Genomic DNA, 19,132 nt, shown 5'->3' with positions numbered 1-19,132 from the left:
ATCAAATTTGGCACGTTTATATTTTGGAGAATCAAAAAATGCACTTGGAGAGATTTTTTAAAATATTTTTAATTAGAATTTTAATGAATTAAAAATTGAGCTGAATTTTGCCGTTTTCCTGCTATTACTTCCGAAAATATTACTGCATAAAAATAAATTTTGCACCGTTTCAAAATTTAAAAAATAGTGTTTTTTATTGATACCTATTTTATAATTGTGCAAATTTTCCAAAAATTTTGATGATTAAAAAAAAAAATATTTTTCGCCTAAATTCCAACAATAAGTTGTACCGTTACCCAGAAATTCAAATTATTTTTTATCTCTTTATCAAATATTAAACTGTGTGATTTTTTTCCGTAGTTGAAAGTTAACGAATAAGGTTTTGGTAAGAATTTGTATGGTTTACGAGATAGATAAAAAAAAAAAAAAAAGTGAAGTTACAATACCGTGTACTTTAGTAGAAAAGTGAATCCACATCTAAGTTTTTAATATCTCTTTGATATTATTGGACTGGTCTTCTTTAGAAAGATTCACATGCACAATGAAAAGAACACATGTACGACTGTTATGATTAAGCTTTAATGCTTCTGAAAATTTGGTAGAATTATAGATATGAAAATATATATAAACGTTTTAACTGGAATTAAATAAAAACCAATATATCTGGTTGAGGTGATTAACATATAATAAAACTCACATAAAAGTATATATATTTGAAATTAAGATGAACTTTATAAATATTTATTTTTTATAAAAAGTTTCATTTCAAGCCATATATGCTAGGGCTTAGGCGATAGAGCTCTTTGATTTTGGTTAATAATTAAATCATTAATAATTTCACAAACGATTCCCCATTTTCTTATTTATTGTTTCATAAAATCATATCTAAAGAGACATATTATCAGAATTACAATAATAATATTAAATCGAAAATATATAGAATTTAATATATAACAACTACAACTATTTTTATAAGTTTGGTCTGAGATTTTTAATAAATAATCTCAGACGAAATATTATTATTAAATTATTTATCATTATTTTTGAGAATAATGATTATGATTATGTCTATTTTTTGCGATTTAAATACTCATTAGGTAGTTAATATTAATGAATATGAACGCATGTTTGCGTTTAATATATCCTAATAGCAAAAGATATTTACAAGATTTCCATTATGTATTATTATTATCCAGTATTAATGCCACAGGGCAATAAATACTTATGGTATATGAGGTGAATATTTATTTATTTTAATTTATAGAAATGAATTTGACATGTTTTTCTTCTTTACATTAATTTGTTATTGTTTCAGTATTCTTCCCTCATTTGAAACTCATAACAAAATTAAATTTTAAACAACAGAAACTCATAACAAAATTAAATTAACATAACAAATTACTTTTTGAAAAAATTAGATTCACAAATAGAATTCAACAATTGAATAATTATGTTGGATATAAATATTTTTATCAAATATTCTTTCTATAAATATATTATTTATTCTAAACCATATATATATTTTTTTTTTTTTGGAAAACATTGTCTGAAATTAGTAAAATGTGAATCAAACAAATTTACAATTTCTTTGGTTTATGGATAAGCAAAGTTTTCTTGAAGTATTGGGAGATTTCCTGACCAAACTGATATTGTTGTAAATTTGGTAGATAAATGACACATCAAACAAATTTTATTGAACACTCTTATTCGGCTTGATCAAATAAGTGGATTATCAGTTTGATCCTATTATTCATTAATTATATCCAATTTATCCATTAATTACATCCAATTTATCCATTAATTATATCCAATTTATCCATTAATTATTCTCAATTTTGATCTGACTAAAGATTTTACTTTTATAAAATTAAATTAATTTTAAATACTTAGAAAAGTGGAGATATATGCATTAAAATGGAAACTTACCAAATTCATTTCTTTCTGCTGCATGTTTTATAATATATATATATATATATATATATATATATATATATATATATATATATATATATATATATATATATATATATATATATATATATGCTTATTCAGTTTAATATGATTTTCAATTAACTTATGCTAAGTGCTGTAACTGAATGATTAAAATACCATTTAGATGTTGACACTGTATTGTCTTCAACACTTTTGTATTGGTCCATTTCAAGAACTTATCAATAATTGTATAGAATAGAAAAAGGAAACGAAAAAAATCTAAAGGTGATATTAAAATCATAGGCAAATAGGATAGAATAATTTTCTGTTATACTTTACCAATTTAAATTTTAAATTTCATTAGCTAACTAAATGAATTTTTTAAAAAATCTTTTGAACTGAACTGATTTGCAGCTGTCTGTCTGTTGACAGAAAAAAGAAAGTAAACTAAGGAAGCAAAGTTTCGGTTTTTTTTAAATAGCTGTGAGCTATAAATCTAAAGAATGAAAATAATGTTTGGGTAGTTAATTATTAAATTAAATATTTTTGGAAAAGAGTAGAAGTTCAGAATTGTAATCATTTTATTAATTGCATTAATAAATGTTAGGCAAAAGAAATCGAAGTTTCAATTAAAGGATCTCTTCTAATTATTAAAATTAATTTACTGTACAGAATGGATTTAAAATTAACCACAAAAGTACGAGATCTCCGCCTACGAGATAGAAATAAATTAACTATGATCTTGACTGTAAATCATAGCTGGAAAGATTTAGCTGCTGTTTTAAGAAATCCTGATAATCAAGATATGGATATGTTTACTGCTGAAGATATAGAGTAATAGACATTTTTTTAATAATCATTTCAATTACATAGGTTAATAGATTATGGGACCACATTTGCCATCCTCTCATTTGCCATTTAAATAACCAAAATTTTGTAGAATCAAAAATAAAATCATTTTGGTTTTATTAAAAATATTTTTTGGCGTTAAATCTACTAGGATGTATGAAATATTTCAGTTTACTTTGATTCTTAAAGTCTGTCATAATTTTATACAATGGAAATAATCCTGAGACTTAGTTATGTCTCAGATTTTTCTAAGGTAGAAACTTTTGTTATTTTGGATTTTTTTTTTTTTTAAACATTAAAGGTTGCAGAAGATATTGGTATCTTTGCTGTGAAAATCTGACTTTCTATTCATTTCATTTACACCATGCTTTTGTTTGTTACATATTTGAATTATGCATATAAGATAATTTCATGCTTAAGTATGGGTATTTGACTTATAAGATTGTTAGAAATCAGGTGTATATTTGAGGAACTGACAAAGTTATTAATTATGCTTTAAAGGCTCATTATTATTGCATATAATGAGCCATTAAAGCATTGCTTTTGTAATTAATTGATGCTCTTTTATTTTTATTAATTTAACTAACACCTTGTGCTTAACCTTTATATTAATAGCAAAAAAAAAAACAAAAAAAAAAAAAAAAAAGAATATTCACTTATAGTAATAATTTTGAGTAAAAAACATTAAAATGCTTTCTCCTCATTTAACCTTTTCTAGGGCCATGGGAAGTATGCTTCCCACCAAATTTATCAATCTTTGTATGAATTTATGTAGGTTGGCATAAGTTCTGATAAATTTTTTTAGAAAGACAGAAATTTAGATGCTTTAGTTCTTTATCTCACACAAAATGTCTTGATTTGTTACTTAATTATTAATTAATCAAATTAAATTTATCTAATAAGCTAAATGAATCCTTTTTCTTATTCTAATTTCAAGCCTAAAAATATTTTAATATAATAAGACCAAAAAAAAAAAAAAAATGGCTCTTTAAAGGGTTAACTTTATTAGTAGATTAGGTTTACAGCCTTTCCTTGATGACTATTTGTTTTTACCTTATTAGCATTCAAAATTATCTGTCACAACAGTGATTGAACAAGACTGGAGAGTAAAATGGTCAGTTAAGTGATTAGAGTAAAGATAAGATTAGTTAAACAAAAGAAGTGTAATCCTAATTATTTAGTGATACAGTAATGGTACCAGTCAATAAACAAATTTGAAAATCCTGTTTTTTCTGCATTTGTTCTGTCTATGAAAACCAAAACAAAAATTTAAAAAGATTGTAGTTGGCATTGTTTTTTTGATAATCACACAAGATAGAGATAATTGATTTCAATTAAAATATTACTTTACATATGAATTATGTATTTGACTCTAATCTTGTATAATATGCCAAGCAATATGACATTTAAACATTGATATATCATCACAAGTGGTAATGACAATCTCTGTATTCAGATTATAAGAATATGCAAAATAACTGTATTTGGAACAGATCAATTGTTTGAATCTTACTATTACATTATACTATTTTATTATATTATTCTGTATTCATTTTGCCTGTTTAGGCTATGCTTGCCATTGGATCATTTTCAAGCCTGCTGTGTTCATAAATTAGATATTATCAGTATTTTATCTCAAAATTATTTAAATATTTTCAGTAATTAAATATTTGTCTCATTTAACTATTGACTTTTTTTAGTTACTCATTTTTTTTAAAAAGAGATTTATTAATATTAAAATATTAGTTTCTATTATATTATATTCATTTACTGTAAACATCTTTTATTAGCATTTTAGATTCAGATTCAAGACCAGCTGAGGCATTTTTAGAACAATGGAGCACATATGGGCGCAAACAACCAAATCTTGGAGATTTGTTAGCTGGACTTAAAGAAGCCAATTTATTACGGGCTGCACACTTTGTTCAGAGTGAACTTTTGAAAAGTAAATACATTTTATACAAGATATTAATTAAAAAAATATTTTATCAGGAATTAGCAATTATTAGACACTTCATGTCTTTAACATTTGCATCTATTTTACATTTGCATAATATTCTTTCTCATAATATGGATAATAAAAAATATGCCTAAATAATCAAAAATCATAGTGCATTTCTTTTTTAAATATCTGAAGTATGAAAATCTTTGTTATTCTATAAATTATTAATTTTAAAGCATTTTATAAACTTAGATATATTTAAGGAAATTGATTAATTTGGATGCATTATTACTTTAGCACTTTCAGTTGTACTTTGATTTATTCATATTTTTAAAGGGTGAAATGTAATTAGTATTCATACATTTGGGAAAAAAATTTCTGTTTACTCTGTTATAAAATGTGTAAAAATATTAATTGTTGAAGAAAGTTGATATTGCTTTTGAAAACAGCATTAGATAATTATTTACATATGAAGCAACTATTTGGTCATAATTTATCCTGTTTATTACATAAATTATATTTGTTTTAAAAATCTTATTATTAACCTGCCTATTATAATTTTAAATAAAATGCATGTAAATTATTTAAAATTAAACAAACTGACTGTGATTTCTGTAAGCAAGCAATTCTAGCATGTGTTCTAATTTTTTTCATAAATCCTTTATTTTTAAAAGCTTGAAATAAAAAAAAATTGATTAAGTAAAGTGGTTTTTTTTGTGTGTGTTTATTATAGGCTATTATCATTATTTTCATTATTAATATTAGCATTATTTAAAAAAACAATAATGAAGTGATAATCAGGCTGTCATTCATACTGAGTTTCAGATGAATCTGAAATAGTCAGTCTATTTAATGAAATTGTTGGATGGATCTGCAATTGAAAAGCAGGATGCTTGTTTGATTAATATAGTATTTTGATTTGACCTGAGAAGTATTTTGGAGTAATATTCTAATTTTGAACAAAACTTGATGATATGATTATATTTAAGCCAGCACCCCTCTCTTCAAATTTTCATTACCACATTACTATTAAATGCTACATTTGACACTCAATGAAATTTATTCTTAAGCAGGTACATTTATATAAATGATGATTTGATCAAGTTTGTGAATCACCAATTATAATACTGAAATGCTCCTACTTATTTATTATAATTATGTGAAAAGGTCAATAAAAATTTAATTTGACAATATATAGAATGCCATACATTTGCAGTATCATGATGCATATGATAATATGTATTTTTGAAGCTCATTAAAAAACAGCATGAAATTAAATAAATTTAATTTAAAATATAGAATTTATTATTCAAGATATTCAGTTTTAAAATATCAATACTCTATAAGTTTAAATGTATTGATTGTATTTAAATACATTCATATTCAGAACTATTAAATTAATAATCCACATTGCTTTCCAGTATATTTTCTATCTGTTGATTTGAATTGCCATAATTATAGAAAACTATTTTATGAAAATGATTTGCTGTTGGAAAAGAAAATAATGAGGATGTGATTCAAAACAGGACAAAAAATAAAACTGATTTTTTAAAATTATTTATATTAAAAGAAAACTACTAAAACAGTATGAATATTTCAAAATTATTCAATTTTTTTTCATATCTGCTTGTTTGTATTATAAATTATATGTTATAATCAATTTTTCAGATTCAAATAATACTTTATTTTTAAAAGTATATAATTTTTCTTTCCAGTTTCTGATGAAAGCTTAGAAGAGCAAGAGGCTGTATCAGAAAAGCTTGAAACAGTGTTGCATTCAGTCGCTGAAAACCAAGAAACTGCTGATGCAATAGACTTAATTAATGAACATTTGCAAGGAATTGATTTGAGTGAACTGACACAGTTTCGTTTTTCTGATCTTGCCAAGAGCACAAGAAATTTCTGTAATATACGAGCAGAAGAAGGCGGTCATAAAATAGGTGAAGGTGCTTATGGATCTGTTTATCGAGCAAATATTTCTGGCATCACAATTGCTGTGAAACTACTGAAAGAACCCATTGATAAACAATTTTTTACAGAATTGAGCATTTTAGTTAGGTAATTCAGATTTATCATAAATAATTATTGAAATTACTTTATTCAGTTATTAATTATATATTTAATGTGTTACATTTATTTATGGATAAGATTTGTATTTCATTTATAAAGAATGTTAGGATTAATATAGTTGAGCCACATAAGGTCTACTAAATGTCATTATAGTACACTGATTGTCTTTTTACATGCTTTTCCTTTTGAACTCTGTTTTCATTCTCTTTTATCCATAATGAAATGGAATTAACTTTGCTATTTATCATCGTGTGACTGATATTTATTATTTAATAAATATTTATTTATTTTATTGCTTTATGGATATATTTGATGATTAGAAAGAAATGGAGGATTGTGTTTCTAATATGTGAGTATTTTTAGATAAGAATTCTAGAGCTGACATCATGTGTGTTTAACTTGTTAACATGTTTTTATATTAGTTTAGATGTTAGAAAAATACTCACTTATTCAAAGAATCATGCTTACTGAAGGGTTTCACCTTAATCTGAAATGAAAAATTTAGGAGTTGTTTTATTGTTTTATTTAGGAGTTAAAGAGTCGTTTTTTTGTTTGGTTTGTTATTGTTATTGACTGCAATGAAGATTTGCATTTAAACAAATTATTATTTTCAGTTAAAAAAAAAATTCTTACAAATATCATATTTTTTATAGGTGCAAGCATGAAAACTTATTATCTCTTTTAGGATGTTCAGTTGATGGTCCTAAATGTTGTTTAATTTATGAATATATGCTTAATGGATCATTACAAGATAGATTAGGATGTGTTGTAAGTAATATTTATTCCTTTTTTTTCTTACTTGATTTCTTAGTTAATTATGAGAAAATCGGATAAGATAATTTTAAAATTCTGTATAAAAAGATAATTTTAATTAAATTTATATTAATAAATTATGTTAAGATAAAAAAAAGTTAAGAATATTCTTACTTCAGATGGATGTTATTTTTCCTTAAGTGTTATTTAAGTTGCTTTTTATTGATTTGTATATATTTTAAAGAATGTTTTTTCAAAATTATGTTTGTAAGTAATGCAAATATTTGGGTTAATAGCTCTAGTTTTGAAAGTTTTTAAGTCTTTAATAATGAAAACATAAACTTCTGCTCTTGTATATTTTTGTCTAAGAAGCCTGAAAATTAAGAATGAAAATAGATTTTGGCCTGATTGAAAAATGTTAATATTTATCATGTTCTTATTAGTTAAAGTTTATACTAGAGCATTTATTGCTTCTAAAACATCATAACAGTTTGTATAAATAAATACATTGCTATTGCAAGTATTAAGCTAATAAAAATGGTTTTGTCTCATGATGAAATGACTATTTTCGCTTGTTTTTTACGATTAGGGCAGCTTAACGACTGTGGACTGCTGCAAAATTGATTTGTGAGCCCCTGTAGCAAATTTTAAGCAACAAAATTATTTATGGCATTTTATTATTCATTACATTGTAGTAATCAGCGCAATAAGAACTTTATATATGAAGTATGTAAATAATTATAATACATGAAAATGATAAATAATTAAATTATTTTTTATAAGTTTAACACTTCAGTCACAAAAATTGTTTTAAAAAAAGCAAATAATTGAAATAATTGCTTTATAAATTTGTAAAATATAACTTGGTCTGCAACTACTTGCATAAGATTATATTATGTGGTTTTTATTTTATTTTCTTACATATTTTGTAGCAAATTTATTGATAATATTATCATATAATAGTATTTTTAAAATTCAAATATTGTAGATGAAATGCTTTAAGTGTAAATCAACCTTCACTTATATTAGATCTCATGCAATTTTTTTTATTATTATTTTCAATTTTGAGAAATTGTTTTGAGAGATGTGATGATAAATTAATTAAACCTCTATAATTTCTTAAAAAGTAACAAAGTTGATACAATTCAAATCAATTATTTTTAAAAATATTTTATAAAATTTGTAATTTTATTATCCTCTAAAGCAAAGACAAATTTTGATTTTATTGAATAAATTGATACAATTAATATTGGCTTGAAAGGTGCACTTTGCAATATAAGATAATTTTCGGTCAGTTTATGAATATTTGAAACATTATTTAAAAAAAATAATTCTAGGATTATCTCAAGTTTGATCAAGGATAGAAGTATGAATAAACTATCTTACAAGCTGGGAGAATCAAAGCACTCAAATTTGGTAGACAAAGAAATTATATTATTCAAATATATGCATACATAAAAGTAAAAAAAAATCATTTAAAAATTAATGGATAATTTATTTTGTGTACCCACAGTGTTCTCTACTTTCTCAGGTTGTCCTCACATTAAAAAGTCATTTTTCTTATTTGTTTAAAATGTGAAAATTAGCTACATTGTTTTATATTTATTGTAGTTTGTTCTAAAATATAACAACTATTTTTATATCAAATATTGTATTGCCTTTTATTTTCATTCTTTTGCATTAATTTTAATTCTATACCATATTATATTTTCATGAAGATACCCTTTTTTTGTTTCCTTTTAGAAATATTTCAAAAGCAATCTTTTCTTAAACAACAAATTCAATGGAGTTTCCAGACTCTGAATAAACTGCTTACCATTAAACTGATTTAAACTACTCTTTTTTTGAATAATTGAACAGTAGCATTATTGTCCTGCAAATCCATTACACAGAATTTAATTAACACATATTTATCACTTTGATAAAAAATACTATTAGGTCTTCATTGCAGACTCCTTCAACATAAAATAAACTGCAATGGCTTAAAAATATTATCAAAAATCATGTATCAAGAGCCAGATTCTGACTTTTATTGCATTTCATGTGTCATGAAAACAATCTTCTCTTTGATGAAGGCATTGAACAAATTTTCTTCTAGCTCATATTTTTGAATTTTTTAAAAAATTATATTTTTTATATTTATTAATGTAGTTTTTTTTTTTATTATTTTGCTTTTTGTATCATTTATCTATTTTTATATGTTTTTGTATATATCTTCCATTTTGTTCTTTTTCTTTCTTTCTTTGTTATTTGTCTTTTTTATTTTAAAAAGTAAAATTCATTTCCATCCAAACTAGGAGGGAGCTTTTTTGCTCTAAAAATGGGAATGTAAGTGGTGTAGTGTAATGAATTGTTATTTTGCATAATAATTTTTCATTTTCTGATACATTTGCTATAAAAAAATGTTTGAATTACTTCCAAAAACAACTATTACATTATCAATATTATTTGAGAGTGGTTCCTTTGTTCATCTTTTTATTTTTGAAAATTCCATAATATACTAGCAGAACCAACATGATGTCACCTTTGTGATTATATTTTATTTGCAATTGGGAAAAACAAGATAGTTTTATATTTATTGTTTAGATAAATACAATGTATATAGTAGAATGGCAACAGCCAATTGTTTTTGAATAAAAAAAATAATAATGTGGAATGCACGTTACAATGTGTACATAAAATTACAAATACATTATGCTACAGGTATATAAAGAATTTTTAGTTTTGTCCTTTTTTTAAAGATGTTTTATGAATAATTTAATTAATTAGTTAAGAATACAAGAAATCAACAGAAGGGGGATATTTTTGAAGCCTTTATTCAAACTACATCTGACTATTTACAAGTAAGCAAGGTAAACAAGTTTAAATATCAAGATACATTACATTTATTGATTGATGTAATATAGAAACTGTATCATTCAGTTTTATTGCAAAAAGATTTTCAACTTTCTCTTATTTAAAATTCAAATATATTCATCAGTTAAGCTCATTAAAAAAATGTATTAGAAAATTTATATATAAAAAAACGTTTGCTTTATAGTTCCAATACTAAATCATCTGTTTAGAAGTTTTATCTAATAAAGAAATATTTCAATAAGTATAAAAATGTCTATTTTTAGTAAAGTAAAAAAATGTTATTTAAAAATATTGACTGAAGAACTGGGAAAAGATATTAGACATTCATATAATGAGCGATTTGAAAAAAGATGATTTTGGCCAGCAAAGTGTACAATGAAGAATTTACCAAGGTATGACTGAACACAATAATAAATGAAATAAAAAAAAGTGTTGAATGAAAGTGGCAAGAAGAAATTGAAGAACATAGACAACAGTAAGCATACAAATTCAGTTACCAATCTTAATGTTGGCAGTATGAAAATGAAGCCAAAGAATTACATAATTTGATGCAAGCAGTAGAACTCCTGTTTTAAATTTTTTGGATAGGTTAAATACTTTGAAATAGGTTTGTCTCACATTGAGTGTCGAAGATGAAGTTCTTATGATGCAGCATATAGATATTAATTTGAAGGAACTAATATTAATTCTCAAAAAAGATATTTAAAACAAAACCGAAAAATAAAATTAAAAAGTTTAGAATTATGTTTTAAAAGGAAATAGACTATTTTGTATCATTAATGAGGATGTGAAAAAAAGACTTCTATTCTTCATACTGGAAAGTATGAGTAAAAGCATTGTTATAAAGTTTCATGGCCTTATGAGATATTGTGCTCTAGACAAAAATGTGTTCAATACCGTATAACTATATTAATTTCCTTGTATGAAGTGATATATTTGTCTGATATAGGTACTTAGGTATAGGTACTTGAGGTAAAGTCTTCTCTATCTTGCCAGGCCAGAGACCATTTGCTATTATAAATCTTGTTTCCTTGGTCCCTATGTAACAAAAGAAATAATTACTTATCATTATTGATAATATAACTAGATTTATGTATTGGTACTTATTAATTAATAGTAAAGAGCCAAAACTCACCAAATATAGTCAACCAAAAGCATGCTTCTTAGGAGAAAGAAACAAGAATCTGTTTATACGAAGTTTACAAGAGAAAGATCGTATTATCGCCAATCCTTCACCATTAATTAATAAGTACCTATATGCCTTTACCCTGTGAGAGACATTGATTGAATCAATAATAAATTTTGAAGATTTTGAGTTAATGAATTGTATTATATCAGAGCGAAATTCCTCTTTCACTTTATATGAGTTTTAAAAGTTCTGCATGGAAATTGGAATCTAGTGCACATTGAGCTCTGCATCCCATCCACAAGAAAATGGAATGTCCGAGAGAATACATAGAATATTATTTGCCATTCTAACATCAATTTAAAATACTGATAAAAGAGATTGGGACAATAAAATAGAATAAACTGTGAATAAAAAAGCCTTTTGAAATTCTTAATGGATATGCACTTAGATTTAAAGATGAAATTTTGAAGTTATTCATTGGCATATTATCTTTGTTAAAAGGTGAATTGTAGTAGTAAGAAGAAATTCTAAGATAACAGGTTAATAATAATAATAAAAAAAGCAATCAATGATATTAAGGACCAAGAAATACTTCCACAGAAATATTTCCTAGCGATATACATGTAGAAGATCACAACTCAGAGCTGGCTATAGCCATTTTTATGCCACTATAATTCAAGTCAGCCAATTAAAAACTTAGAAAAGTTGGGATGAAGATGATGATGATACCATTGTCAATTCTAATGATGATTCCAAAACGCAACAGCCCAAGGGAGCAGTATATAATTATAGCATTATAGAGGTTCTATGTAGTTTACATTTCTTTTATATATTCATATTTAATTTTATATTTGTTTTATTTTTCATTATTATAGTTAATATTTGATTCAATTGAATAAAATGGGAAGATCAAGTTGACCCACTGTAGTCATATTTTATGTAACTGACAAAAGCAAGATAGTTTTATAATTATTATTATTAAAGAGAGAATACATATAGTGGAGTGGCTACAACCAAATGTTTTAGAACCAAAAAATCACATTCAAGTTCATTGCAAGTCAAGAAATGTATATTATGAATACTATAATATTAAGTTAAGAATATGTTTTTAATATCTAATAAATGTTTAATTTGTCCTTTTTTAAAAAAATGCCTTCAAACTAATTTAATTAATTAGATTAATACTTAAGAAGTTAACACCTGTGACAAGATGAATATTTGCAGAATTAAAATCACACTAACAGAAAATGAAGTTATAAAAACGAAGTAAAAAAATGATATTGCTTTTTCATATTTATTTTTCTTTGTATCAAGCATATTAATAAAATACAGATGATAAAAACTGAACTGAAATAAAAATGTGTTTAAAAAAGGAAAAACAATAAGATAAAAAAATTTGCTAAAATGATGCTATTATAGTTTAAAATAATAAAATTAATTGTCATGATTCTTAATATCATAATAATGCTCTTTGCAAAATTTGTGAAGAATTAAAGTTTCTCCTTGCTGATCTGCATTTTTTTTTTTTTTTTGCTACAGATCAGCAAAAAAAAAAAAAAAAATGTATTTGTCAGAAAAGCAATTTATTGAAAAATCAATGAAAAAAAAGATAATTTGATTGTTCTTGTTTAAAATTAAAGAGGCTTATTTGAATGATTCTCTCAAAAATTTATAAAGGATAACACAATTATATTATCATATACAAATTTTTTTTATTTTAGTGCTTAAAATTTTTGAGGCAAAGTTTCTGTTTTCAGATTTTTTTTCTAAATTCATTAAATTATATTAGTAGTACAAAATGAATTTTTAAAAAGCATTTTGTGTTGCACTGATAATTCCCTGCATTGATTCAAAATTACGTGATAGACAAATGTACTCAAAATATCATTTAAAATATACAAAATATTTGTTTAAATGTTGCATTAAATTTTAACATTTGGTTTTTGAAGTTCATTGAGGATCATTCTAACTACTTGTATGCCAAATTTCATGACTTTAAATACATACATACACACACTTTTTTATTGTCTAGATTGTTTCAGGTTTTAAATCTAATATTGAAATTTTGTTATTTGTCTTTCTGCAAATTATTTACCAGTAGTTGCTTTAAGTCATATTATTTTGATATTCTTTTAAATACATAAGGGTTGTTTGATTTTGTTTTTAATGCTATTCGTATTATTTGAATTTGGTAAAAAGTTTTGTGTTCTTGGCATACTATGGTCTATAATCTTGCATAAAAAAATCTTAAACAAGTCCCGTTTAATTTAGAGGAAAAGAATATGTATATATATTAAAAAAAACATACTAAGTGTGGAAATCAATAACAGTAAATATGTTAAAAGTAGAAATGTGTGTTCTTCTTTTTTTCTTCTTCCCTTTTTTTTTGTTTTATTTTCATAATAGATATCTTACTAGATTTACTAGGTATTTATATATTTTTTTATTTTACATTGAATTATTAAGACAAGTAAATTGCTAAATAAATAAATAAATTATTTTAAAAATATATGTAATGAAATATGTATTATTTATTTAATTTGTTTATATTATATTCCATTTGTTAGTCTGGAAAATAATATTTAATGTCATGTTTGTTTGAAGCTTATTATTTTCTTGTTAATGCATAGTATAATACATAATTTTTCAAAGATTTTATTATTTAATAAAAGGTTATATTTTTTCATAGGGTTACTAATATAAAAATAAAATGAACCAGTAACAGTTAAAAAAGTAAAATTAAATCAACCAATAATTAAAACATTTGTCTCATAATTATGCTACTTGGTCCTACTTTAATCTATTGATTTATAGTTATTCCGTTGGATGTGCAAGTATTTGATTAAACATTTTATTGAAAATCTCATCAGTTCTGAGTTAGTGAAAAAAATTTTCCCCTTTTAAAATTTCCATAGATAAAAAATTGAAATAAAAAAGAGACACAGTTATGCAGTCTGTTTCTTCATTATATAATGTGTTAGCTATAGTCTTTTTAAAAAGTAGCATTTTATTTTTGTAGTTAAATGCAGATATAATGAATTAGAATTGGTGATTTAAATGTATCGAATATTATGTTTAGCATTAATTTCACTTCCACTTACTTATATATATAATATTACTTGAATTTTAGAATTTAATTTCCTTTTCTACTTATTTTGTATTTTCCTTATGTCTTTTTTTTTCCTGTATTACAGGGACATTCACCACCACTGCCTTCTCTAACACGTTTACAAATTGCATATTCTTCTGCTCTTGGTCTTAACTATTTGCATACATTTTGTGAAACTCCAATGGTGCATCGAGATGTAAAAAGGTAGAATTTCTTGCATGTAATCTGCTTTTAAAGTATTTATTTTCAAATGTTAATATCAAAAAGGACAAAAATATGTTCTCTTCTGAATTTATTATTTGTGCTAATTTCGTACAAAATCAGCAAATCAGTTATATATCTGTTGTTTCTATATTATTTCATTCTGGATTTTTACTGGGATATAATTATTTTCTATCTGAGAAAAAATATTTTTGATTTTAACAGAATTCTGCTGTTACTGTAATTATTTTTAGTAGTCTTCCTTAAAAGTCTGACATTTTTTTCCCATAATTATTCAGATTTAGTATAATTAAAATTTTTACTACTAACATTGCAATAATAAGTAAACTTTTAAAATAATAGAATGTTAATTATTGAAAATAGAATTCTGTTAGTTGATATAATTACTAAGTTAAAACATAATAAAAGTATGAATATTTTTTATAGGATATCACTAAACTTTCTCTTTTCAAATAGATATATAAATAATTGTATTGTATTTAGGAGTTATTTTTATTGTAGTAAATGCACTTAGGCTATAAATTATGTCTAGATGTGATATATATATAATTTTGTAGTATCCAAAGCTAATTTTTAAATTTAGCAGGAGCTAATCAGATTTAAAAATTTTATCTGGATAAGGATGCTAGCAAAACTCCATTACTAATAAGTTAAATTTAAGCTGCAAGAACAAACTGTTCTAATTTACTTTTAAGCAGAATACTTTTCAAATACGTTTCAGTATACTTACTGTAATGCAGTATACTTTTTCAAAATTTCTTAGCAAATTAAGTATTTCTTAATTTTAAATTTGCAAAAATTGTAGACAAAAAAATATTCTATTCTTTTAATTTGTTTCCTTTGTATATTTTTAAAATTAAATTCTGATATTGATCTTGCTTAAGTGTTTTGAAATCAACATTTTTCATCATCCATCAACATTTACCAGTGCTATAGGAACATAAACATTTTAAGCAGAACTTAATATACTTTTTAAAAATTTCTTAGAAAAATTAAATGCTTCTAATTTTAAATTTGCAAAAATTGGAATCAAAAAGTTCTATTATTTTAATTTGTTCTGTTTTTATATTTTTAAAATTAAATTCTGGTCTTGATCTTGCTTAAGTGTCTTGAAATCAACATTTTGCCGTTGCTATCAGTATTAACATACAGTGTCAATTTTTATTACTGCATATTTCTAAATATAAGTTGATATGTCTGCGCATAAGTCAAGATTCCACTTTTCTAGCATATCAGAATTTAAAATTTATATATGCCAAAAATTAAAAAAACAACAGCCTTTAACTTACAAATATGTCACTATGAGGACAAAAATATTGCAAAAATGAGTGCAATATTTTCCAGTCAAGTCGTTATAAAATAAAACAGCATGCACCAATGGTTTTAATCTTTGAACTCTGCAATTCTTCCCGTTCATTTGCAATCCAATTTATAATGTGTTGTATCTATGCTAGTCCTATTTTCTGGGCTATTTTTTTTTTCTTTAGATCATGAGTGGGAAGAGAAATTCTTATATGAAAAATTTCAAACTACAGGTGATTATGTTTGCTTAAAATTCTAACAATAGAGTGGCTGTCTCAGCATTTCTCTAAAATCTGTCATCTGATCCAGTAATAATAAACAACTTTGAAAATAAAACAAATAATTTTTGTAAAAGGAATAACTCATTTTATTTTAAAAACTTTTTCTTAAACTTTTGAAATATAAACTATAAGAACAAAAGTGTTATATTTGGTAAGATTTGGTAATTTATCATTTATACCCAGCTAATGATATCTTTCTCTTTTTTGAAATTAGCAGAATCATATCTAAGCTGACCCCTGAATTTTAGAAAACATTTTAAAAAATCTCAACTTAACACGGAAATATATGATATATTTGTGTAGCTTGGCAAGATGCTTATAGATCATAAAAATTCTAAATGTCACAAATTCTAAACAATTCTTTATTTTGTCTTAAATGTCATAAAAAAAAAGGGAACAACAACACTAAAACAAAAAGATTACTGAAGATTTTTTTTTGTGTGTATTTTGAATGCAAATAAGTCAACCTTTTAAAAACATTGTATGTTGTTATTTAATTAAATTTAAGGTTTTTTTTTAAAGCTGCGTTTGATGTATTTTCTTATTATAAATTTATTTGTTTTATATTACAGTGCCAATATTTTGTTGGATAGGAATTATGTTCCCAAAATAGGAGATTTTGGCCTTGTTCGTATTGGAGGTAGCAGTACAACTTCAACTATGGCCATCACTGAGAATGTGTATGGAACATCTGTTTATATGGCTAGAGAAGCTTTTTGTGGTGATGTTTCAGTTAAATTAGACACATTTAGTTTTGGAGTGGTTTTACTAGAAATATTGACTGGTCTTCCTCCATATGATACTAGAAGGGAGGATAGAGATTTAGTGAGTATACTTATTTCTCTTTTAACACTTATCCTTCATGGTAAAAAGTGCCTGTAACTTGAAATTCAGTGGTTGTAAATCAATAACTAATTTTTTCGTCAATGAAATATGGAACCATATAATTTAGAATGTACATTGGATTTTACCTTGAAATTTATTATGCCTTTCTTAATTAGATAACTCATATGGAAGGCTGTGATGATATATTGACAATGCTTGATCAAAAAGTTATATGGAATGCACAAAATGCTGTTGCCCTATATAAAATTGCCAAGCAGTGCTTGATACCTACAAAGAAACAGAGGCCTACTATATTTGAAGTATGATATATTAAAGTGGTATTTTTTTCCAATTAACTTTTTATTTATTTCATAATGGGGCATTAATGTCTTATATTTTTTTCTAGCATTTATAAAATTTCATTCAATTTACAGTTTTTATACAATTTACAAAAATTCATTTAGTTAAAAAAAAACTCATAGATTTTTATAATTATGCAATTTTTCTAAGCTATTAATGATAATATAAATTTTTATTGTGAATGATACATCATCAAGATTTTAATTGAAGACCACTTTAATTCTTTAAGAATATGTCCGTTCATATTGTATTTTGTGTATTTCAAATAAGTTGACATTTAAATGTATTCTTAATCTTAAATTATTCATAAATTTGTGGGTTTAAATTTTTAATAGAATTTGCATACAAACTTTAGAGGGAGGAGGAAACAGTTACATGGATTGTTACTGTATAATATTAATACCTAAAAATTGTAAGATAATTAATTTCCATTCATATTCACTATATTATCAATAATCTGTAATTATTGCAATAATATAGTTTTTTTATAATGAATATTTAATCTTACTGTCTTGAAATTTCCATACTTTAAAAGATGGGTTAATTTATGTCTGCAAACCATTATACATAAAGGAAATGTATTGCTTAATTTTTAAAAATATTTTAATTTTTTTTGGAATGGGATAAAAAGCAAATTTTTAAAAATCTGTATTCACAGTAAAAAAATATACTAAGGGATGAACTAAAATGTGAGAAGGAAGGGGGTGAACAGTAGGAAAATAATTGATTGTTAAAAGCAAAATAAGATTTGTAACTCTTAAAAACAGTTGAATGTAGTCAATGTGAAATAAGTTTTTTTTTTTTAATACAAACTGCTGAAAATCATTAACTTTATTGTAATGGAGAGGGGTGACTCATAAAATTGTTGTAGAAAATTTATTATATTTTAATTCTACATTTTACACCATTTATTATATAATGTTGCAGAAATTTCTATCTTTCATGTATAAAAATTTTAAAATTTATAAATATGCATTGCAATGTAATAAAAGATTTTTTCTCTTTCACAGATATTGCCAGATTTGCACAAATGTTGTTGTGAACACAGTAGCTTTGTGGAATGGGTTTCATTTCTTTTCACTATAACATATCAACTCAGATAAATGCAATCGCACAAGAAATATAAATATTTTTGCATTTGAACAAAGTTTATAAGTGTTGTTTTAAATAAACAATTTCACACATTGTAAATAGTTTGTTGCATATTGGGGATCATATATAAAACTGTTGTAGCATTTGAATTAATATTTAAAAATTGTTATAATATTACATTTTAGTTAATTTGTGAAAGTACTATAACTGTATTTGTTAATATCTTTACATTTATATATATATTAATAAAAGTTTCACTAAGAAAGAAAGTTTTTCCATTTTAAGCTTGCATTTTTGAGACTATAAATATTTAATCTTAAAACTAGTCTTAATGTTGCATTTTCTTGTGGCAGTAGCATTTTAAAATATATATATAATGTATGCAATCAAAATAGAATCAATTCTTTTTT

The 19,132-nt window shown here is 24.1% G+C and overlaps 1 protein-coding gene across 1 annotated transcript; it reads left to right on the top strand.

Annotated features, from left to right (window-relative positions):
- Positions 1-2,358: 2,358 nt before the first annotated feature.
- LOC129975786 (interleukin-1 receptor-associated kinase 4-like) lies at positions 2,359-18,884 on the top strand. The gene is made up of 8 exons (XM_056089006.1): positions 2,359-2,766; positions 4,572-4,726; positions 6,439-6,781; positions 7,447-7,561; positions 14,726-14,844; positions 17,018-17,270; positions 17,447-17,590; positions 18,641-18,884. Exons 1-8 carry the CDS (start codon positions 2,606-2,608, stop codon positions 18,731-18,733), a joined length of 1,383 nt encoding a protein of 460 aa, XP_055944981.1. The 5' UTR covers positions 2,359-2,605; the 3' UTR covers positions 18,734-18,884.
- Positions 18,885-19,132: the final 248 nt, after the last annotated feature.

The sequence above is a fragment of the Argiope bruennichi genome, chromosome 7 (genome assembly GCF_947563725.1).
Source record: "Argiope bruennichi chromosome 7, qqArgBrue1.1, whole genome shotgun sequence".
Lineage (NCBI taxonomy): Eukaryota > Metazoa > Arthropoda > Arachnida > Araneae > Araneidae > Argiope > Argiope bruennichi.
This window is presented reverse-complemented; position numbering and strand designations above follow the sequence as displayed.